The sequence below is a fragment of the Contarinia nasturtii genome, unplaced genomic scaffold, assembly GCF_009176525.2.
Source record: "Contarinia nasturtii isolate CC-2019 unplaced genomic scaffold, AAFC_CNas_1.1 Cnas_scaffold_1037, whole genome shotgun sequence".
Taxonomy (NCBI): Eukaryota; Metazoa; Arthropoda; class Insecta; order Diptera; family Cecidomyiidae; genus Contarinia; species Contarinia nasturtii.
This window is the reverse complement of record NW_022198383.1, coordinates 6,135,719-6,161,056: the sequence shown is the minus strand read 5'-3', so window position 1 is coordinate 6,161,056 and position 25,338 is coordinate 6,135,719. Positions and strand designations below refer to the sequence as shown.

At 35.2% G+C, this 25,338-nt stretch overlaps 1 protein-coding gene across 5 annotated transcripts in view; it reads right to left on the bottom strand.

The window, feature by feature from the left end:
• Window positions 1-1,355: 1,355 nt before the first annotated feature.
• The window catches only part of LOC116343968 (lachesin-like), a 47,982-nt gene continuing 23,999 nt past the window's right edge, over window positions 1,356-25,338 (bottom strand). For all 5 annotated transcript variants that reach the window (XM_031772307.1, XM_031772308.1, XM_031772306.1 and 2 more), the window contains 14 exons: window positions 18,137-18,243; window positions 10,976-11,002; window positions 10,746-10,880; window positions 10,622-10,676; window positions 6,634-6,714; window positions 6,484-6,561; window positions 6,225-6,353; window positions 6,081-6,106; window positions 5,872-5,996; window positions 5,571-5,662; window positions 5,398-5,448; window positions 2,796-2,942; window positions 2,547-2,660; window positions 1,356-2,385 (listed from right to left, as the gene is read on the bottom strand). In XM_031772307.1, the coding sequence (XP_031628167.1) occupies window positions 2,276-2,385; window positions 2,547-2,660; window positions 2,796-2,942; window positions 5,398-5,448; window positions 5,571-5,662; window positions 5,872-5,996; window positions 6,081-6,106; window positions 6,225-6,353; window positions 6,484-6,561; window positions 6,634-6,714; window positions 10,622-10,676; window positions 10,746-10,880; window positions 10,976-11,002; window positions 18,137-18,243 (1,277 nt within the window). In that variant the 3' untranslated portion in view covers window positions 1,356-2,275. The remainder of the gene's footprint in view (window positions 2,386-2,546; window positions 2,661-2,795; window positions 2,943-5,397; window positions 5,449-5,570; window positions 5,663-5,871; window positions 5,997-6,080; window positions 6,107-6,224; window positions 6,354-6,483; window positions 6,562-6,633; window positions 6,715-10,621; window positions 10,677-10,745; window positions 10,881-10,975; window positions 11,003-18,136; window positions 18,244-25,338) is intronic.

Here is a 25,338-nt window from a genome sequence, read left to right as displayed (position 1 = left end):
ATAATGAGATAAACTAAACTGTATAGTTCTGGCAACGAAACTAAGAAATGGTCATTTTTGCTTGGGGAAGGTTGAAAAGCAACTTTCATTTAAAATTGAGTGCGGTCATTCGAATATATACCATGAGAATTACTCGTTCGGGATCGGCCTGCAAATAACAAGATAAATGACAAAACAATCTATGCTCATACAGTATGGTGTGCGACATTCAATGGACATGCAAAACTTGTTGAATATGCTCAGGTCACTGGATAATGTTATAATTGATTTTTCCGCATAATACCAGCAACCACACACATAATTATTATGTATGACAACAAAATATCATTTTAGAATGTGCATATAATATTAAGCCATCGAAGGTATATGTCTATACTTTACCTCTCACCGTCATCCAGTCAAATGCTTTTGTTCAATGAAATTATCGATGGCAGTTTTCAATCCTGCGATATCCCATTTCAAATCACCAGGCCGCATTGTTTGTGTGTGTGTGTATGTGTGACGGTGGAGAAGAAACCGCATGTGAAAGCACCTCACAAAATTACATTTTCACTTTTTGATTTGAGCATTCATATCAAAAGCATCGGGTCCCAAATAATATGAGAGATATGAAACTGTGCAAGCGGAAAATTAATTTTTCATACAACAACCAATACTTTTTCATCGGTTCGTTTTTTGGTTTGGATATTCATTTTTGTTACGATTTTTTTTTCTCGTAGGGAAGGAAGTATTTTTCGAATAAGCAAAAACTGGCCATAGAATAAAAAAAAGAGAGCGATAAGGCGATTTGCAATCATTTTTCGATTAAATCTAGTCATTGGTTCAGATTCCATTGGATAAACAAATCGGTTGTAGTCAATTGACCAGCACAGTGTTGAACGGAATTCGCAAATTCAGCTCGTTGACTTCTTTTCAGCAAAATACGTACACTTTATACGAGCAGTTAAAACAATTAACTACGCATGGGCTTTCATTTGAAATAAAAAAATATTAATAAAAGAGAAAATAGATTATATTATTGTTTGGTAAATGAGTGTTTTTTTATTGAGAAATCATTTCAATTAGCTCAGCGATCCGTACATAATTTCGGTCTTTCGATTTGTTTGCTTACTGAATTACATTGTTACTGGTCGAGTTCCTTCGGAGTTTTCCCCTCAAATGATTCATCGATTATTTATGTATATATCATTTCAATTAGCCGGGGCTCGTGTTCGATTAGTCTCTAAGTGATAATTAATCATTGTGTGGTTTTTATGTATTATTCTTTTTTCTTGTTTTCGTTACGAAGTTGAAAATAATATTTTTCAATGATTTGCAATAAAAGTTAACATTTGATAAACATCGATTTTTTTTTAGAATAAGCGAATCAAAACAAAAAATTGGTTTAATTATTTTTTTCATTTCGATTTTGTTTCAATTGAATAAAAATAAATGTAGAACGTTTTCAAAATTAATCTCCCTTTCGCTCACCTAACAAGCCCTGGAAATATACGTTAATTCTATTTGATACATATACTTTTGATTATTTTAACTAACTTTTCCATTTCTTTTAAATATATTATTTTTTTTTTGCACTACAAAACAAATCAAAAACGTCAAAGAATCAAAAACAAAATCGCTATTTACATAGATCTCTCAAAAGTTATTTTTCATTTCACGCGCCCAAATTCACAATAAAAGCAGTTTTTATTTCGAAACACACACTTGCCTTTTCTTTGAGAATATCGATTTAAAATGTGGTGCAAAAGGAAACCTGGGCTTCGACTGTTGGCGCTTTTTTTATTCGAATATTTTGATTTTTGAGAATGAAGTGATCTGTTAACTTACCTGAGCAAATATATTTGGATCTTTTATACTATTTAATGTGTGCATTTCAGATCTTGCTTCTTTAAGCTTGTGACGGCCCCGATTGCGGAGCGGACCGCCACCAAACAGAAATCGTACAAGATTAACAATTGGCAATTTCTTTTCTTTGGCAATTGGATTCAGTATTTGATAACATCATTTCTTTTTTTGGTTGGTGACTATTTTATCTTATAAACCTAAACACAGTGTGGTTGTTGTGGTTATTATTTCGTTACTTGTGCATGCCATCTAGAAATTGTATTATTTGTTTAACTACATTCCGCTACATGAGTTAACTTCTTATTTACAATACATAAAATAGGGTTTTGTTTTGCATAAATATTTGTTAGTTGGTAATTGTGTGTGTTTATTGTGTGAGCTCATTTATGCGTGTGTGTTCATTTTAGGCTAATAACAAAGAAATTAATGATTATGTCATTGCAATTGTTAAAATACTTAAAATTATCAGAATTCGGAATTTTTCGAAGGTGCTGATTGATTGCGACACTCTTTGCACGCCATTAATAACCGAGGCGCCACCTTCAGAAATTGAAAAAAGAAAAACCAACGATGTTTTAAACCAAAATATTGAAAAGGAAGCAAATCGTTGATAAATTGCGAATAAAAAAGAATTTAATCTGAAAATATTGTAGTATAGTTTGAAAAAAAAAAAAAAAAAAAAAACAAAATTGATCACTCACTGTCAACATTTGCTTCATCTTTTGAAGGCCATTCGAATACTTTACTCGAACTGTCCACTTGTGACTTTTGTTCGGATTTATCGATTTCGTTAAGATTCGATTGATATTTTAAACCTGTTAATGAATATAAAACGATGGAATACGGATTTTTTTTGTGTCAAAAAAATGTCGAATTACAAATCTAGCGTAATTACGATTAATCATGAATAATGAAACATGACCGCGGTAAAATTGTTTTATAATGGTTACCTTTGTCGGTGAATTGAATGGTATTGTTATCCCTATCCCTTTGGCGGAAAATCGGCGCTTCGAAAATATTTTTCGGTTGATTTTCGTGCAATGGCCGCTCTGATGTGGTAGTTGACGGTGGTGCCATTGTGGTCGGCGGACTCGATGCTATCATACAGAATTAAAATACAACAACAATAAAAAATTATAGAATACAACTCAATTACTAACAAATCATTTGTTTCAATTAGCTTTCGCCACGATGGTTCACCTCCACTTCGTTCATTGGTCATAGGTAAATCGATTGAAATTACAATGTGCAGACAAATAATATTTGTTGTTCTTTTTTTTCAATCAAAATCATTTTGGCTTATTAGTCGATAATGTGTGATTGAGGGGACACGGGTGCGCATCAAAATCATTCAATATTTATTCGACTTCGATTTGTTGACGCATTAATGTAATTACATATTGTTTTGGCTGAGAAAAAATACATTCCAACCTTGTGTTTGTTTGCTTGATTTTTGTTGGCCTTCTTTTCGTTGAGCATTTTTACAAACATCTTATGTTGTTTATACATTTGAAAAAGGACATTTCTTCTTTCGGGATTTTGTTGAAATTAAAGATAAATACGGCTTTTGAGCCCAGAATTCTCTTGCTGATTTTTTACATACGTATTGGTTCTCGATGTATACATCCAAATGGGATTCCAACATCAACCAACGATAACAAACTTTAAATTCTCGGTTAAACAAATCCCGATCCAATTTTAAACATGAGCCCAAATCGACGGGAGCAAAAAAATAGCAGAAGATTTTACAAAGCACGTCATTTCCAAACATATGTCATGGAGTATATGTAGATTTAACTCGCGTTGAATTTGTATACGGAAGTATCTTTACATTTGAAATCAATTGCTTAAACATGTTTATTTTTCATATGATGGATTTCGGATTCAATCGATATTTTGCGTTATTTGAAGAATCAAAATGATAAAAGAAAGAAGACAAAATAAAGGATATGGATATTAATTATAACACACATCAATCAACAAGCTGTTATGCATAACATGGAAACAGTAGGAGCTTGCAAGAAATCGGATTCATTTTTTTTATTTGATCAAACAAAAATAAAATTTGCCCGAAGAATGATTCGTCAACTTTAAAATAAATAAAGAAAAGCATCATTTTGAATAAAAAAAGAACTTTGTTCAAGAGAGATACAGAGAGTTAGAATGGTTTGGAAAAGGAGCATTGAATACGTAGTGTCAAGGTAGGTGATAATCTTGGCTTATTCGGTTGTCAAATCCATGGATAATAACAGGGATTTCAAGACATACACATATGTTGGCTGTTTTTGGGTGAATTCACAACAGAAAATTTACAATAGAAAATTCATTCAATGAATGCAAAATGATTTTGTATTTTCTGACAAATTTCATTAACCCTCAAACGCACACGTGGGGTCTCTTAGGCCCTAAGAGTTAGTTTTTTGAAAAAATCACAAAAATATAAAAAAAAATTGGAAAATTTCGCTGAGCGTTTTCTTTTTTAATATCATATCTATGTGATAAAATCAAAGATTTCAATGTTTGGTGCATAGATGAAGTTTTGGGAAGTCTTATACAAAATACTAACGTAAAAGCACAACGGGGTCTTTTGGACCCCAAATTATTTTGTATGGGAAATGATGTATTCTGTATGGGCCAATATGAAACTCATGGAGATTTGTTGACACAACAATTTACATTTCATCAAACAACAACACAGTAAATTGTTTTGTCCGTGACGTATACTGTTCATCGCAAATCAAATGGCATTTGCCATTATATTATATATTCATACATTGTTTTTTTTTGGATAGGATAGATCCGTAAGATCTCCACAAGAGCTTGATCTAAGCGTGCATACGCCGCCGCATGATATATCCGTTCGTTTTTCTGTGTTGCTTCGACGCGCAAATCAAAGCAGGCGTGCCAATCAAAGTATGTATCATGCGGCGGCCTACGCACGCTTAGATCCAGCTCTTGCGGAGATCTTACGGATCTATCCTATCCAAAACACAAAGTATGGGCATATTTCGTGAATTTGGTGAACGTTGCTGGTGTGGCAGGGTTTGCCTTGTTGCGAACGTCTAACAACATGTTTGCCAAGTATGGAGGAAGAACGGAAGCAGCGCAATCTCATGCGATCGCCCTTCGGGAAGCATTCTCTATATCGATCTCACATATCGAGAGGTAGTTCGGCGCAGTACACGAAGCACATAACCTGGCCAACGACTGTCGATTAGCGATATTAGTGAAAGACACGACTGTCTGAAAGTCGTACATATCAATAACTACCAAGAATTTTGGCTATAATTGATTTTTTTTTCCATAAAAATCAATATTAAATTGTGATGCTGTATTGGAAAGTAAGGAATAAGCTATGTTTTAACTATAAAATGACATATTTTACTCATTGGATACCATTTTGCATAAGTTTTGTATGAAATTTCTCATGGGTCCAAAAAGACCCCACCTGTGCGCTTACGTTACTGTTTTAGCCTGTGCGGTTAAGGGTTAAAAGAGAGTCCCTAGTTGAATTTTATTTATTCAAAACGCACGTAAATAATGAATACTCACAATAAAGACGAATTGTGCCATCTGTTTCACCACGCGGATTTTTCGCAACACCTGAAAAAATACCAAGTATTTTTGTATAGTTGTATTTTTTTATGAAATAAATTTTTTATAAATAGATTTATATAGATGGAAATAGTACATCTATCAGTAGATGTGATGAAGAAAACACTCACATTTGTACATTCCATAGTCATCCTTTTTAACATTGGTGATAGTTAGGCGCATCGTTGACTTGTACGATGGCCGATTGATAACGGTTTCAGTTCTGCGAAGTGAGAAAATTAAAAATACCATTATAATGAAAAGTGGAACATGTACAAAATTCAACTTTAATCGAATTGTATGTGCCAAACAAAAAAAAATTCATTGAAAACTATTACATGAAATATTTTCGGAAATATGAGCACTCCTAAGATTAGGTTAGCAATGTAAATAATATGGGAGAAAATTGGCCTAATTTGGCTGAACACTTACTTGTACTTGCTGGAATCGTGTATCATATCGCTGTCATCCTTTGACCAATAATTTAACGATATTGGATATGCTTCAATGAAACATTCAAGCGAAATGTTGTATCCAACGGGTGTCCCGACGAGTTGCTGTGGGAAATCAAAAATATCTATCATCCTCTTTCAACATTTTCTTTGACAATTCACAGTATTCATGTGTGCGCTAAAACTTACTTGGGGAATCCACACCATCGGCGGAACTAAAATGAAAATGGAAAGGGTAAAAAAGAGTATATGTAAAATTGATATTGAAATAAAAAAATGATCGGATGGCATGGAGCCAAAGAGTCATTGCACATATACATATTGCATACTTACAATCGACGCTTAACTTTATACGTTTGGAAACGCTTGGCGGTACCCCGTTACTTGCAATACACAGATACGCACTCATGTCGAGACGCGATATTCGAGCTATTTCCAAAACTTCACCTTCCCATTCGGTCACTGTAAATACAAACATATACACGCACACGACATTTATCATCATGTGAAAGTGGATGCATAAAAGTTTGGGACGATAAATTGATACTTTTATGTGAAATATGATAATGCGAATAGGGTAATCGATACTCACCACTTAAGCCTTTGCTAATTGATATTTTATTGTTGTCGTCTCTCTTCCATTTTATCATTGGTTCAGGACTGCCCGATGCTTTACGAAAAAACAAACAAAAAACGACAAATAAACCAAGAGAACGAGAGAGCGAGAGAATCGAATACGTACCTTTGCATTTTAGAGTCACATTCGACCCTTCCCGGGCTACAACATCGGTTGATGTAAGTGAATCTTCGATATTTGGCGGCACTGCAATAAAAACGAAGAGCATATTTTCAACATCTTCTGGAATTGCTTATTAGACATTGTGTTAGTTATTTTTGTGTCAAACAAACAAAAAAACTTTCATAAATCCTAATTTTTTGGAGCAAAAAGTTTGGTATTCGTACATTTTGGTATGCCAAAAAAAACATGCTCATTTTTATGTGCACCAACTGAACAAATAATCATAATTTTTGATTTCATATAATGTACGATGATTCGTAATGTAAATAACCAATGTCATCCCAAAAAAGCACCAAATGTTTAGGAACAAAGAACGACAATCATAGTCCGAAAGCATTGAACATTGTGTACGAAATTTTTGCCATTGGCGATGTTTGAGCTCATTCCCATAAATTTTCATAATCGAAATCAATAAATAAAATAGAACGAAGAGTTGAATTATTCTTCGACTAGCGTTGGTAGACAAGCGTTTGCTCTCAACACCAATCGAGTGTACGAGTTTTTTCTCGTTATTTCTCATTCTCTATCTGTCTCTGCCTCTCTCATCTGTCTCAACAAAGCGGCAAAATCGATTGTTCACCAAATCAAATGGCACCATTAATGTTTTCATTGCATGTGTTTTGTTTTACACTCTAGTGTTGCAAATTCAGGGAATTTCGTACAAAATAACACAATCGATTGGTTGACAGTCATCCGAAAACTACCAATCGTCTAACCTACTAACTGAACAATCGAAAAAAATAAACTTTTTTAATAGAAAAGTTTGATTAAACTAATGTAATTTTGAAAATTATTATGCTGTCAAATGTCGAACGAGTCGCGGCGACACAATGACTTTTTTTGGTTTGTCCAGTCGGTCGGTTGGTCGTTTGGTGCACATAACACTTCCTCATTTTCAATGCTGTGCTGTATGTGTGTATGGAAAACATTTGGAATTTTCGTCGTATGTCGATTTCTCTCCGTGTGCACTATTTTTTTTTGAAAATGTTCGACGGCTTTGAATACACATGAACATTGGGTTAAATTGAATTCTGCCAGTAATTTCTCTTTTGGGTCTGGTGAAAGTTTCGGAGTCTTGGTCCGTTTCCATAAATTTGTATCAGCGCGCGACACACAGAACATACAAGCAAGAAAAAAGCACAACGACCGAAACTGATGCGAGAGTGTGTTCCATTGTATTGAAACAACAAATCTCCGTTTTGTTGAATTCGAAATCATCGAGCGGGAGAGACAAACAGAGTACAAAAACGAAACGCCATGGGACCAAATGCAGTACGTGCAATTCGACATTGATGGCCATTAGTTATTAAACGTAAGTTAGTCATTGTGTTTTGCACTTGGTGACAGTCAGTTTTGGTCACAAAACCACGATTTATCGAGATTAGTTTTCCATTATTTCCACAATTATGCATTGTTTTTGCTGACACGCTCATCGACTCGATCGCTATTTCACCGAATAATTCAATTAGTTTTTGCCCTTTTTTTCTATCTTTTTTCTACATTGTGCATGTCAACACGTTTGCAAATTTTAACGTTCAGAGAGAGAAAAAATCGAATTTTTCCCCTACAAAGGAAGATGGTTAGTTTTAAATCATTATAATGCGAAAAAAACGAACGACGACAAGAGTCATCACTTGTTTAATTGAGGAGACGTTTATACTCATCGGAATTTTCTCTCTCTTCAACCTGACTTCATTAACTCGATGCGCCGAGAAATTGCATTTTTTGTATTCACATTTTTTTGTTCGGTTTTGTTTTCATTCCCATTCACTCTCGCTCCATAAACTTCATTGAATGAAAACAACTTTGTATGAAAAATACAGCTGAGCGAAAAAAAGAGGTTTTTCTTCTCTGACGCTTCGTAGAGTGCGATGGTGAATGAAAAATATGCCGTGTTTCAGCGATGATAAATGATAATTGCGACATTGAGTCCACAAAAATGTAATTTATTTATATTAAAATGGTTTTCCATACGCCGCGATGAAACATGGAAAGAAAAGCACGACACTGTTAAGATTTTATGTTGTATAATGTATACAATGATGGTGATATTACTCGATTACACCAGCGGAGTCACCAAAGCAGCGACACAACCACACACACATTGACAAGAAAATGGAGAAACAGAAGTTGCAGAAGCAGAAAGAAAAACAAAACAACAACCTGACCCAATAAAAGGTCTGTTTGTCCTGAGTGAGAGCGAGTGAATGAAAAATATGTTTATTGGTAAAAGTTTTTTGAGCAGAGTGAATGTTTGTTGTAAGTCGTTTTCTTTCATTTCAATTGACTCTCTCTCTCTCTCTGCATGCGTACTTTTTTTTTGTTATTTTTGTTATGCACATAATTCATTTCGGAGTTTTTGATGGAGTTGAACGTTGTAAAAATGAGTTTATGCACAAAGATGTTGCTTGAGCACCTATTAAACAAATTATCATCTTCATCGGTGAAAATGCGATGACAAGAGCGAGAGCGACCCGAAAATGTGGAAAATCGTGCATTTTAACGCTGCATGGAATGTGAAGTGAGAGATGATGCGCCACGGTGTAGCGTGAATTGCATGGTACAACAATCATAATAACAAAACTGTAATAACGTAATGCTTTCAGAGCGACGTGTCTACCGCGACTGTGGTGCTGCTTTTAATCACAACAATACATGTTGGTCGTGCTTTGTCTTTTGTGTCTCATTTCGGCATTTGGATCCCATTTTCATTTCGCCATTTTGATTCTCCGTCATTTTCTCGTTTAATAGAACAAGCAGTATTTTTTATTGAGTTTTGAGTGTTGGCAGTTTTTTTGTTCAGAAGTGCTTTTTGGCTTTGTTTTAAAATTTATTAAAAATTAATTAGCAGCCAAATTATGGAAGAGTAAAATGCAGCTTTCGACGTAAGTAGCTTTCAAAATTGAACAAGTATTTATTCGAATTACAGTACGATTAACAGTAATTTGAAAGGAAAGTTGCAGAAAAATGTGAAACGAATGAGCTAGAATAAAGACCCCACTTTAAATAAAAATTTAAACACTGCCATAGGTTATGACGAGGGTTCCTAGGGGTTGGATGACCCCCCCTAAAATATTTTTAGGAACCCTCAACAATTTTGGAAATGAGGACCTTTTTTTTGCTCTTCACTTTTTTTGGCCGAGAAAATTCTTCCGATTTGCTAGGGATTTTCGTCTCCAAAAGTGACTTCCAAAAAAAAAACGATTTTATCCTCATTTTGTACAAATTGTTGACATCGTCAGGGACCCCCCATGGATTTTTCCATCACCCCCCCCTAAAAAATTTTACGTCATCATCTATGAAACACAGCAGTTTTTAAATGTCATTTTTTCAAGTCTACTTTTTATTCTAACCGAATCAAATCATTTAATTAGTCTACAGTAGAATTATGTTCATTTTGTTTTGATAAAAAAAAAACATGAACAAATCCGGTTTGCAGACAGAAAAATTATCAAACAATAAAAACACTCAAACTGTACATTTTTTTTGTAAAAATGTTATGGTATTGGTTTCGCTTTTTTTTGTCCTTGTTAACTAATAAATTGGTATAGCCGCTGCCGACAAAAGCGGATACACTAAAAGTGGAGTTTATTTTCTAAATGGCTTTGTAAGTTTTGCAATGGCGTTGCATTTTGTCGAGTCAGTTTTTTTCGATTTGTACAAAAAGATTGCAATTGTTGGTTGGAATTGTGCGGAAGAGGAAAAGCTTGAGTATCCGGTTGCATACCAGTGGTTGGCAATGTATATTTCTGAATACTTTTTATTTCGCCTTTATTCCAAATAAAAAGATACGCTTCATTTCGACTGAAGCGACCACGTCTCGGCCACAAATCTATTGACGCATAGAAAATGATTTGTAACAAGATACCGACTGAAAAGGGGTTGCTCTTCGCTATGGTAATACGAATAAAAGAAACAAATGACCACATACCTACAACATGAACGAAGCCGAATTGCGTCTTCGCTGTTACGGTGTTTATTTGGCACTGCAAATAAAATAAGAAGAAAAGATTTTCAGCGTCAGATTGTATTGCTTGTTAGTTATGTTATCAAACCATGTATCGGCCGTGATCCTCCTCTTTGACATTGTTTATGTGTAAAAACCATGTACGATGCTTATCGTGTTTATCATGCGTCACACTGATCCGTGGATTTCGGGTGATTACATGGTTGTGTACTGTCAAAATAGCCTAAATGCAAAAAAATTAGAAGGACAGAGAAACAGTTGTGTTTGATTGTGAATTGGAAATGCCGACTTGCAGATGTCAATATTGAGATGGCATACCGATTGTTCAAAGTGGATCCATGCGACCTAGGTACAGAGAGAGAGAAAGAGAAAGAGAGTAAATAATTTGTATTAAAAATAAAAATCGATTTATCTTTGGATTTTATCAACTACATATCGTTCTACATAATGACGATGATTTGATGGGGGATGGTGATGAAATTCGATATATGCATGAGAAAATGCGTCAAATAAAGTGGGAACTTGTTATTCGAAGCAGCATTTGAATGCGATAACACATTCACGATATTGTATGCATGTGGAAAAACCACATAAAAGTGGATACACCTGGTCAAATTTTGTAACAAGAGCATTAAATATCCATCAGTATCGTTTAGTTAGGTCGTTTGGTTGGAACGTCCCGAATTTTAACCAAATAAACGGGTATACTAAATTTGTAATATGATTGGAATTACCAAACCGATTTGTCAATATATGTGTATGTGCGCTGTACACAGCACCAATTCATGAAGCCGCCTGTCCTTTCTGCACGTTTCTGTTCATCTTTATCGAGCATGAAATCACACGTTCAATCTCAAACACATACACATACAAATCCTTCGCTCATTTTGCCATGTTAAGAAGATCGAAAAAGCAAACTGTTTAAATTCCGAGCAATTTTGGCTTTTCGATGTAACTGTGTGCTTTTACACCTCTCTCTCTCTCTCTATCTATCTCTCTCTTTCTTTCTCATTCGAATTGAGTTGAAATGTGTTCGTCGTTCATCGTCAATAATTTATCATGCTTACGGTGCACGTGAATAGTATTTATTCAACATGCAGTTCGTCTTTCTATTCATCGAGTGAAACGGTGTCGGTTTATTTGTGTGTAGGTGTATATTTGCGCCCATTCTTCAAGCCATTCATCATTATCTGCTTTTCGAAGGAAATACAGCCGACAATCTCTTTTTCTCTTAAAACGAAATAAGAACTCCACTGTTATGCTTTTCATTACGGTAGAAAGACGTGTTACCACTTGTGACATATTGATTTTCATTTTCAACGACAAGAACATTGGAAACAATTCGCATTCGGCCGATTTGTTGTTATTGCAAATGCTTTTCGACATTTTTATGCACACAAAAAAAAGAAGAAGGATAAACGAAAAAGAATCGAATGAATAAAAAGAAATGGAACAATGGAAAAGAAATCTTATCAAGTTCAATGTACACTTGTGTATGTTTCATCCTTTGAATCATCGTGATCCAGAGCACACACATCCACATACATATAACAATCTGTTGACAACAGTAGTATTAGTAGCGACAGCAGCAGTAGCAATAACAAACGGTGAAAATGCAAATTTGCATCTTTATTCATACTAAACAGTGAAATGAAGATAAATCGAAATCGTATTCAAAATAGTTGTGCATATTTTAGTTGTGAGTGTGTTTTTTGTGTCTCTGTCGTCTATTTTCGTCGAAGCACGTTTACCATTTCGACAGGAGTTTTGACAAATCGCTGTTGCGTTGAATGTACACTCAACCATCATGTCATCACTGTTTCCACATTCACATCAACACACAACAATCCGAAAATCCGGATTTTTCGGTCGATTGTTTGGATTTCATCATTTTCAATTATTATGGACTCAGTCCAATGTTAATCGGCCAGATGCGCTTCACTTGCTTCATCTCGTTGAATGCATTGAACTTGAAGGAGATTTCTCGAAAAATCGTTCGTCTTAAAGTTATCATCGTTCGAGTATATTTATATAAATTGTCCATCAAATCACAGTTTGTACAGCTTTTCAACAGTCGATGCATGTGTGTTGACGTTTCCAAAATAACTCAAACGAGAGAGAGAGCGAGAGAGAGAGAGAACGAGAGAGAGAGAGAGAGAGAGAGAGAAAAGAATTTGTGTTAAACGTAACGAAAATCCCTAATTTGAATGTTTTATTCGGTGAGATAATAATGGAAGCGCAATTTTGCAACTAAAAATGTTCTCTCTTTCTCGCAATGTGTACACATCGAACTCGTTAAAACGGCGAACCTGCTCTATCTCGCCCGGCAATCGGCTTAAATATTTTGTGTATATATGTGAACTCGTGCAACAGAATACATTTAACTTCATTTGAAAAGCATATTTTTCGGTGGTGAGACCGTCGCGTGTGTACACATGCACATACAATGAGAGACAAATCGCAATGATGATTGCAAAAATGAGTAGTTTCTTCGGGGCAGGCATTCGGTACGAGAAATGCTTGAGCTTGAATATGAGAAATTGCACCACATTTTCATAAGCAAAAAACACACAAAACCTTAGAAACACCCGAAGCCAATTTGAGAGGCGAGACACCAGGACCAACAAACAAACCTTTAAAAACCAAAGTAGATTTTTAAAACGACACAAAGTAGAGAGTGAAAGAGAGACACTCAGACATAAAGAGAGATAGAGAAAGAGACACATTTTTGATGCGAAAAAACTCCGAATACGAACAACAAATGATGAACCGAAGTAATGATGTTTCAGAGGCGAGTGTATGATTAGCATAACAAAGTATCTATAATGTGACTTTTGTACACATAATGTTACGCGAGAAAAGAAGAGAGACAGAGAGCGACAGTGACTTTGTGAGTACGCGAAACAGTATCATTACATTATATCTGAGCTGGGTGCGCGTCTCGTGCATGACGAGAGTGAGATGCATCTCGCTCGCTCGTGTCCCAAAACACTATATTGTTGAAATTGCAAAAAAAGAAAATCAAGCAAAATCCCGCAGTACGAAGAAGAAAAAAAAGTTAAAATAAACCGACATTTTTCAACAATAGATGAATTGCGAAAAATTACATTGTGAAAGCGTCAGCGCGGAGTGGCGCGGCTCACAATGAACCACCAGAGTCAACCACGATGACGTTTACTTTGCGACACACGAATTATATCAACACAAACGACAAAAAGGAAAATTAATGAAGTTCATTTTTTTTCTCTGCTTGCTTCAACAATATTGTTCCATGGTGTCTCTCTTTTTTACCATCGTTTCATCAATTCACTTTGTTCGCAATTTTTTTTTTTTCGTGTACCGAATTTTTCCTGTCATTTATTTTCCATTCGTTGTCTCGTGAATGTTTCTACACTCTTTTTCGGGCATTTTTTCCCTTAAATTCCAATGTTGACATTTCTCAGGTGCTGTATGGTGTATGTGATTTGAACATGTTGTTTCTTTCTTTTTTCCCGTGAAAATAAAAAAAATGCGCACCCGAATTTGGGCTACAATAATGATGCTGCTACTGGTACTATTCCACTCTTTGTGTTATAACTTGTATGCATAATAACTTTTGCTTTTACTTGATTTTCCCACAAAATTCGCTTCATTTGCAGGTAAATTTTTTTGGCGAAGAGAGATGAATAGCAGCGGTTGTGACACCAAAGTGATAAAATGAAGTATACATTTCGCATCCATCTCTTGTTTGTCGTCGACTAACAACACATACACACACACACAGTTTATTTAGCCGAAAATCTACTCGAAAGAGGAAGACAGGAATGAAAAGAGACAGAGACAGAGAGATGGAAGAAGACAATGTATGCGGCGTTCATCGACCGCACTCACAGAAGACGTCAGTTGTAATATTTGTGAACTCTGGTAGTAATTTACTAAATTACCACCATTACAATGTGCGGCATGGTGATTTTTGTATGTATTGTATTTGCTTTGCTGTGACAGCGCTGTACAGTATTACAACCAACACTGCGTTGAGCGATAGTAATATTGCTCAGCAAAGCACATACAATACATACAAAAATCACCATGCCACACATTGTAATGGTGGTAATTTAGTAAATCACCACCAGAGTTCGCAAATATTACAATTGACGTCTTCTGTGAGCATGTATGTGTGTACAAAATGGGATAATTTTTATTCTATTGTAGCTGCTGTGTCATGTCATAATATGTTCTTAATGATTATGAATCATCCATTGTCATTTTTTGGCTCGCGCACACACTGAAATTTTTAATGAAATGAGGGACACGCACGAAGACTTATTATTGTGTAGAAAGTGAAAATGAGTTTTTGTGTGCTTGACTTCCAGTAAAATCGATGGTTTTTTTGTCTTCCGAAAAAAATGCTGCTTACACGTTCGATTTTTGTTATTGTTTTTTTTTTTGTTTTCTTTTAGACTTCTAATCGAATTCAGTTCACATTCACCCCACACAGATTAAAAGTCTTTTCATTTAGCATCATGTACATGATCTCCGCGTGTACACACTCGACATGCATTTGAATGAGCGAACATTGTTTGCATGGAGATGAAATCAACACGAAAACAAACGAAAACGACGAGCAAACAAACAATCTGCTTTTTTTTCGTTCACAGTTTTGCTGCCAAAATATATAGGTGTCGAAAGAAAGAAATGCAGGAAGTGAAATATCGAGAGAAAAAAGTAGCATATTTGTCGTGTGTAAGTAATATTAAATGCTGACACCGTAAGGATCGTTGTCTTTGTTTGTAATTGGCTTGGGTGCGAGAGTGGCAACATGTCAAACATTCAAAATGCGCCTTTTTAAATATTTAATGATGATTCTGTTTCATAAGCGCTTGCACACGCTTTTTTAACATCAATTCATCAAGTGGAGCTATCAATTTATCGTTGCCGCAAACCGAGCAAAACTAAACAATATTGATTGACTGGCGGCTGGCAATTCACACCACAAAAATGACATGTTAAATTAGTTGGTTGATTGGCTCACTTATTTTTATGGTGGTAAACGAACGTGACTTCTCGTCACATATACATCATGATACCGTTCATTTTTTCCACCACAAGTGCTAATATTATGCATATTATCCACGAATTTATGGGACTTTAAATGAAATTGCTGTGATTTATATACTTGTCAGATTCAAGATATGTTGTGGTAAAACGATTTCAGACAGAAAACTAAAGGAACAAATCGATGGATGTTTCACAAAAACTCGGTTGGTATAACAAATTTTCAATTCTCTGTGCTGTGATTTGGATCCTCGGTTGAAACTCAAATATTTCAACACATACTCTGGGAAAATGTTCATATAAACTGTTAAGCTTTACAAACATCTACCTTTTTAATACCGAAAATAGTCAAGAGAGGGTGAAGAAAAAAACCTTGAAACCATTTGGGATGTCTGATGTAAACCGGTGAACAAAATCCGTTTTACACACACACACATAACCGCACATGGTGGAAAAAGGTGTCTGGCTTAAAATATTAAAACAATTTTAGAGAATCATAAAGACAAAACCGTCGCCCGAAAAATGCGTCAACTTCGGATGTTATTTGTTTGTATTTTTTTCCAAAAGTTAATTGGATTTCAATACATCGAAGCATTTGGCAACAGTTCGATGCTTCCCAGATACACTGATCTGAATTGAAAATGCAAATGACTCGGGGGTTGATGGGTGGCAATGTATATGTAACTGTACGCATCTACCATTTTCAACCACAATGATTGATTAAAGTAAATAATAGCGGATGCTTTGCAGCCGTTGATCATTTCCCATTTTTTGATCTCGATTCGTTCCGAATGAAGTAGAAAATTGTTCAATTCCTAAATGAAAATTACGTATTCATATCATGATTCCTGCATCCTTTGATTCGGGGCCACGGCTACAGGCTAGACGATGCATATGTGTACCTGTTTTAACTCTGCTGCCAATTTGCTCTCCGTACAATATGTACAAAAGTATATATTTGAGTTCGAAGTCGATGGTTTTTGCAATGCTCTTTTATTAATTCCAACATCGACCCTGATATATATAACAATAACAAAACACTGTCAAGAATTCCTGTGGCAGAAGATGTTTGCAAACATGTGCCAGTTTCCATTGGCAAAATGAAATCACACACGAGAATGAATGAAAACGACTGCCGGTGTATGTACAAAGGCAACAAAAAACGAAGCGTGTGTGTTTTCTTCTCGTACGCACGCACACACACACATACTATTCTCGTGTATACACATCCCCATTCGGTTAATCTATTTATCTGCCATATTTTTATGATTAGATGATTGCGGTAGCTCGTGATGATTTTGGCGTTTGGATTTAATTTCATTTTTTTTTTTTCATGTGAGTCGGTTTTGTTTTTAATTCACTTTTGTTATTATGGAAACATTGTGTGATATGAAAGGAAGAATGAAGTTATTTAATTTCTCTGTGTTTGAAGTTTGCAGCGAGCGGGTTAACATGTGTCGAATTTGGGGTTGAGTGAGTGAATGAATGAGTGAAACTTTGTTCATTTGAAGTAATGATGATAATAATAATGAAATAATTTTCTATCTTTTCTTTTCTAAAATAAGACCGAATAGATGAAGTGAATGCTCATTTGAACAACGCAACAACAAACTTTGCATTGTTTGATGCGGTTCGAGAAAACTCCTCAAGTTTTGAGTTCTTTATTTTTTCTTCTGCGATGCGCTTTGGGCCAATTTTGGCAAATATTCGATGTGAATTCGATAAGGAATATGGCAAACACAATTTTCCACCTTACTTTTTTTCCTATGCTCTGCTCATGATGAGCATTGAATAACCAATCGATGTCGTTGGCCGCTCAGATCTCGATACGAAGAACTTCGAATGTATTGTTGTCGTTTAGCTTAAATAGTTAAGATAAAATAGTAGTGAAAAAACAGGGAGGCAGGGGTTGTTCGGCAACGACAACAAACTTACAATATAAAAATCCAAACAAGGGATTGACAATGAAAATCGAATCGGTTGGGAATCGTGATAAAAACAATTGCTAAAGACTGGTTTGAATATTGTGTTTTTGACTTTGACATTTTATGCGAAAGAAGACTTCGTGTGCTTGTCAGAATTGGAGAGTGAGAAAGGAAAGGAGTGATTGCAAAATGAAAATCAGAGATCTAATCAAAACTCGAGACCGAAATCATGATAATAAAAACGCAGCATCACGTCGTTTTCGATTGGTTGCCGCTGTTGTTAAGCGCCAATAAGATTTTAACAAATAACTTGCACACACACACATAATTCTAATGAAAGTCTTAAATGTAGAGAAGATGCTTTTTATTCTTAATGGAACAATTTGTCCGATTGGATTACATCGGTGTTATTTCTTGCGACATGTCCGTTCGTCGATGAATATTTTTGTGGTCCGATCAACATCAATTTATTTTAAAATTCATGAGATATTTTTCATCTTTTTTCGCTTCTACTACGTACCTTGTATGATCCCAAATTTTTCACGGAGCAAGCTAATTTTATATTGCGTCCTGCCGGCACAGTGATGTTTTCTATGACATCTGTAAATTCAGGATCCTCGGGTAGTGCTGTGAACGAGAAGAGAGAGAAAAAAAAATTGGAAAATTTAACGAAATGAATTAGTCAATTTGTTGTGAATTGTGAACAAAAGGTTATGTTGCCGGGCTTAAGTTGTTTGCTTCGTTCGTGAAAAAAAGAAGAAGAGCTCAACTTGAATAATGTAATAGATGAAAAGAAAATGAACATGAAATATGCTGAAAAAGATAGATGAAAAATAAATTCCATCGATAAATTACCTACACAGCATTTCGATTGTAAAGAGAGCGAGCGAGAGAGAGAGATAGACTCTGTTCGACGGCACATTGAAAAGAATGGGAAAAAAAGATGAGTACGTGACCGATTACGTAAGCAAAATTGGAAAAATCGACTCGAACATTTATTCAACCAAAAATGAAGATTTATGCTTTTTTATGTGACTAATGGAAAACTACGGATGCAAATGTAATCAGTCTTAAGAAACGGTCGTTCGCGTATTTTTTCGTCCCATTATTGTTGCTCATTGGCAAATGCTGAATTTGCATTCGAAGCGAGAAAAAAGGGTAATATAATTCTCATATTTGTCACATACAAACGAAAAACTTTTTTTTTTGCGCTGAAAATTTATTTCGGTTTGATTGGTCGATTTAAATAAAATCATGGTTATAATTTACCAATTTAAAATGTGGGATTTTCTTCAAGGACATCCATTGCCTCTGCATTGTGATTCTTAATGCAATGGGGGACACGATGTGGGAATATATTGCTGAATTTTAATATGACTCTGTGATGGCATTCATAAGACTTGTAATTTTTTCTCCGAAGCTTATTGAAGAAATTTGATTAATATGCAAACTTTCCAATTGAGTTTGAAAATGAACATAATAGGCACGCTGATGAATGAATTATTCCGGATCACACTTTATTAGTGATTCTACATATCATAATACGTTCACTGTGCATATTGCAGAGAACAAAAGAAAATCAGCACAAAAAAAATGAAGAGAATTGGAATTGGAATGGTTGAATTAACTTGTTTGCTTCTTCTTTTCATTGGTTAAGTAATCTCTGGATGCCGAAGAAAAATTGTGTGTATGTGTGCATATTATCTTTGGCAAAATCATTTTTGAATGATGCCGAAGGCTTGTTTTGTATGCGTGCACAATCACGAAACGATTCGAATTTTATTGTTATTCTGTAGACAATCGTGTCTCATTATCATTAGCAAAATACATGCGAGTGCTAAACGAACCAATAAATTTAATTAAACTTTGTGCTTGCCATTCATTGGAAGTGAGTTCATCTCCCTCTCTCTCTCTATCCCACTCTCTGGTTGCCGTCAACTCAATATATTCGAATTTATGGTTTTCTTTTTCATTTATTCTTTTCGTTCACCTTTATGATTTCAAGTTTGGCATGAAAATCACATTCGGCTCACAATAAAAATAAAAACGACTTCCAAGTTCCAACATCACCGACGACACATCCAATAATAATAGATGCAACGTGCAAACTCACACACATAAAACTAAGTCTCGATCTGTGTCGGATTTGGGTTTTTCGTACGATTGTTCGATAACAATAATGTAAGATGTGCGCCAATATGTTCGCATTTTTTATGTGATACTCATTCCCAATTAGATGCGTATTTCATTATCAGATTTCGAAACGGAAACAGTCTCATCGCACATTTCCTATATGCATATAGTGGCGGCTCTATCTTCCTTTTATTTTGGCGACGCTGTGCGTGTTTTGGGCGACTCGCATCACTCTCTGTGTGTATTCGTGCGAGAATATTCGGTTGTTATCGGTATTGTTTAACATCCGCATCAGATTGCGAAAATGTAATGACGGCATATTATGATCATTGCTGTCGAAAATTAGCCAAGGACTTGAAATGTGATAATTTACGTTTGGTTCGAATTTTGTTGTTGCTTTTGCATTGATTACATTTTTGTCGACAATTGTCGCTTTATCACATTTCTGAATCTCTATTTTCTCACTCGCACACGCACATCACAAGTTAACCAAGAGACATCAATGAAATCAAATAAACTGAATCACATCGACAATATGTTGGACACTGTTACAAATCGAAGAATCAAACAGTGAACTGAAAAAGTAATGACATTCTAGTTGGAAACTATTATCTCACTCTATGACACAAACGCAGTTTTGGTGATAATTTCATAATATTAAGTGACGAAATTTAAACACAAATAAAGTTGTCAATGAATAAATTCACTCAGAATTTAACAACATTTTGGATTTATACATTTGAAAGTTTTCATAATCAAAAAATGATTTAAAGTGAATCGAACAAAAATTTCATCACTAAATCTTCCGTTCATTCAATGGAAATTCGTTGACAACTCATGTGATTCATTCGTTACAATTCCGTATCAGTCAAATGAGAATGCCATTGAGGATGTTGTAAGCGTACTATTCTAACCGTAGTGATGATTTTGGTTCCGGTTTTTTTTTTCTCTCATCAAGTTCCATATATTCTTTCCGCGTCGAAACATATTTGTGATAATATAAAAGTGCGCGCTGTTTGAAAAAAGTTCATTCTTTTGGTTCCATAAAAAAGAGCGAGATTATCGTTCAAACGATACGGAAATGGTGAAACATTTCCCTTAATTCATTTGTGCGATTCGAATTTGGTGGCATTTTTGTTGTAATTGTTTGTGTCACAATTGTCATGCACACATACAAAAATATGAAACGAAACGAATTGAATATTCGATGTGCGCGCGCGCGTGCCACAACGATTATGTGGGTGCATGCAATAAAATTATTGGGATGAGGGGAGAAGCGTGAAATATAGAGAAAAACGTAATAATTTTTAGCCACAGGCATTTTTTTCATATGTTTTACCAATTTCCCGAATAAATTGCTCGACTAAATACGCAACTCTCGCCAGAGATACACTCTCTGGATGTACGACATCATACAGTACTAAATGCTGATAAAACGGCAACATTATATGTAGCTCGCTGTGTTTTTTTCTGTTTATGTGTTTGATGCTATTATTCATGTTGCCATACCAACTGAATTTTTTCTAACTTCCGCTTCAGCATTCGTGGTGGCGTTTTTTTTTGGTTGATGCTGTTAAACGAGTGTATTTCATTGAACTTATTACCTCCCATTAAAACGGAATTGTGATAATGGTTTTGACTAATTTTTTTCAAGATTTTTACGAATATAATTCCCATCAACTCATGAACGAAATCACATGATTCTATTTTGCGAGTAATCATTTTCGGTCTTTTTTCTGACTGCGGATAACAGAACAAGGGGATTTTTAAATATCAAACTTGCGCACGTCTGAACGAAAACATTTTCAAGCAATTGCGATTCTCATTCGCTCGTATTCAAACATGTTTGAAAGTTTGAAAATCCTTTTTACGAATGTTTTCACGAAGTACTGAACACACCAATCGCTACATTTGAAATTTGCATTGAGCCTTTCACATTTTAGAAAATGTGCCTATAAAATTTTATTTTATTATTTTATTAATTTCATTAATGAGGCTCGTGAATTATTGATACGAAATAAGTTATAGTTTTTCTGCATTTTTATTTTAGTACAAAACATTTTGAAGAAAGTCCAAATTTAATTGAAAATCCAAAATTCTCATTAATTTCATAACAATTTTGTGAGTATTTATGATTTTGCTAAAAAAAATGTGCAGAAAGTTGATTCCCCCTTGTCCCCCGGCAATATTATTATCCCGGCATTTTGTCTCACATTTCATTTGTTTCTTTGTTAAACGTTTCTCTTCCACTCACTTTTTTGGACTGTAGAATATAGATGCAATGAATAAATTTATAAAAATGCGATTTCATTTCCGTCAAACTGAAGCGAACAGTAAAAGTCAATAACATTTATTGAAATGCAATTGATGTGGGTTTGAGACACAAATACCACATTTGTATCATTCATCCCTCGCCGTCCCCTCTCAGTGACATTATGAATGAAGGGAGGAGTGTGCAGTACTTTGTTAAATTGCATTGGCATAAATCAAATGGTAAAATTAGCTCAAAAATCATGTACCGACTTTGTACCACTACTCAATGTATTTAATTTGTGGGGCGGTTATATTGTGTAGTTAATGTATCATTTTTGTGCGGCCATGGGCATTATTTTACGATGATAACCATCTGTTGTCATTGTTGGATTCGGTTGCATGTTCGCGAAGTAAGTGCGTAGTAAATGCGATTTAAAAATGCATAATTCAAAAATTCGTTTTCATTATTCAAATTAAAAGCAATTTTTCACGCTCTTCTCCCAAAAAACATCTCCTAATATATTATATTTAATATGATGAGTTTTTTGTGTGTTCGCTTCATCGAAAGACGCATAAGATGGAATAATACATTAGTTTGGCATGTGGTGAACTTTTGCGATGATTGAAGGGGCGTGATTCGAACGCGCATTTTTCGTAAAAAGTCTAGTCATATTCGGTGACTGTTAAGTGATGTTTGTTATTTATTATGTATGACATAATGTGAAACTTGTGCAAAAATCGAATCGATAAGTGGTTGGGACTCACCATTCAAGTAGCCGAAGTTGGCGCATGAATGAATAAAAAAATATGATTGGTTTCGCAACTACAAAACAAAGAGCACAAGAAAGTCAAAAAGCAATCAAAAATCATTTGATCATGTATATCTCTTGCTGTTTTAGTTTCGCCGTTGACTCGGTTTTATTAACGAGCGCTGAAATACAACCGAATATAAGAAACAAAAAACAACAGCGTCGATCACAAAGAAATTACCCAAAATACATTTTGTCGAGATAAGAAATAATAAATAGTTTTATGTCGTTATGTTGCCATTTTGGCATCGCGGGCTACATCAACAGAGAATTTAGGAATCCAATGAAGAAATTCCTTGATTTCACACTTTTCAAATGCTTTTTTTGTGTATATGTGGGTAATGAGATTGCTTTTAGATGCCAATCGGAGAACCCCCATAATATTCTATTGTGCGAACACAGACACACACACATGTCGGGTGAGAAGGAGCAAAAAAATCTTGACAAAAACGGGAAATATATTGCAAATATTTCCATTAAATTGCAAGGCAAATAGTCGATGCTATGTTTTTTCTCTTCATTTTCTTGTTTTTTTTTTTTTTTTTTTTTTGGCTGAGTAAAAGCAAAAAATCGAGAGAGACCAAGCGAGCGAATGAGAGATAGATCCAAGTGTGATGGTGAGTTAAACATTCAACGATAAGATAAACTAAGTGTCTGCGTGCGAACGAGCGTGTTTTGTATGCATGATGATAGAGAGCCACAACAACAGCATCTCGACGTATTATAGACAATCTGACTTTTATTTTCTTCGATAACAAAAACAAAAACCCTAAAACTAGAGCGTTAGCATAGCAAGAAAAGAATAAGGAATAGTGAGCGAGAGCGAGAGAGAGTTATGCAGCGATAGAGCATACATATTTAATATATAAAACACATCGTGAAAACCATGATTGAATATATTGGGCGAAAATGAAAAAGTTTTTTTTTCCTCATAGTTTTGATATAGTGGCGAAGAGCGCGCACACGCGACATAAGAACGAGCACATCAACATTGTGACGATAAAAATGACATGAAGCGCACCAAAAAAACAACAAGAACAAACAGCAATAAAAGTCTTCATTGTCAAAACGTTTGGTGCACTTGATTTTTCACAATGCCAAGCACGTGTGTTTCGCCTTTATCCGTATTGTAGCGCGATGTTTTGACGAAAATCCCCGAGTTAAAGTTTTGAATTCGTGTCCGACATGTGTAAATGTGTTTAAAGACGAAGTTTCGAATCGATGTACTCAGAATAGTGATGCCAACTAAAGCGGTGTGCATATGTGTGTGTGAAGAAATGAAGTTTTCCCGTCAAAATTCGACCACTTTTCGTTTAAATTCCAGATTCGAACGACCGAATGAAGAAATAAAATTTTGGAGTATTGATTTGGCTCTCTATCTTTCTGTTTTCTTATACGTCGTTTTCGCAATAATCATAAATAGCAAGACGAATTTGGTACAAATTGGGATCATTTTCATTTGTCTGATAAGAGTCAACCAATATTGCAATGGCTTGGTGACATCGGTTACCCACAAAAAACAACCATACTTATCTTCTTTGCAAAGCAAAAGAAAAAAATCGAAGAGATGAGGCACTTTTTTCGAAACAATATGGCAATAGGGGGTTGTTTTTTGTAGCCTTTTGTTTGTAATCGAAGCGAGAGAAGAGAGAAAGAATTGAGATGGGAAAATAGACAATAACATATACATGAACCCGAACAAAAAAACGTAAGAAACAAAGGAAGATCGGCCAAAGTGGATAACAAAGACAAGCCACTCCAGCCAACAATTGAAAAAACGCAACACAAACAACAGCCACATCTTCTTAGACATTCATTTCGGTATACGCGGAGAGTGAGAGCGATATTCGTCGTTGAATTTTAAGATGCGAATCGAATTGATGTGTAGTATTTTGCTGGATGCTGCCACTGTTATTGCTGCGATGAATGAATGTGTTTTTGATTTTACTGTGTTTTTTGCCGATGTACGTTATCTATAAACCGAAACGAAGCGCATGAATAAAAAAAACGCACATGAAAGCAGCAGCAGCAGCAACGAAGAGCAAGGGAAAACAAGATTACATACATTTGTGGTTAATGCAAAACAAATGTCGAATCTCGCATAGCTACCGATTTCAAAGGGGGTTCGATTTGGTTTTTCATTCGCTCAAAACTATACGAAAATAGATTAAAGGGCCGAAAAAAAGGGGAAATAGTTGGTTTAACTGTCGATGACTTTGTGAATTTGCTGTCGTTTCACAATGATTAACAGCCGCACCAATACAACCACAATTTCTGCGATATTGAATATATCCAATATATAAATGGAAACAACATATGATAACATCAACTAATGGCCATCATTATTGACATCTGTGTTATACATATTCGAAAATCACAAATGCTCGATCGCACCACCACCGCATCGGATGAAGAGTGCCGGTAGTTTTGTGATGAGCCAGCCATTGTTATCATAAACTAATCAAAAATAGTGCAACACGCGGAGCATGAATGATTAAAAAGTGGGCATTAATTAAAATCGTGCCCG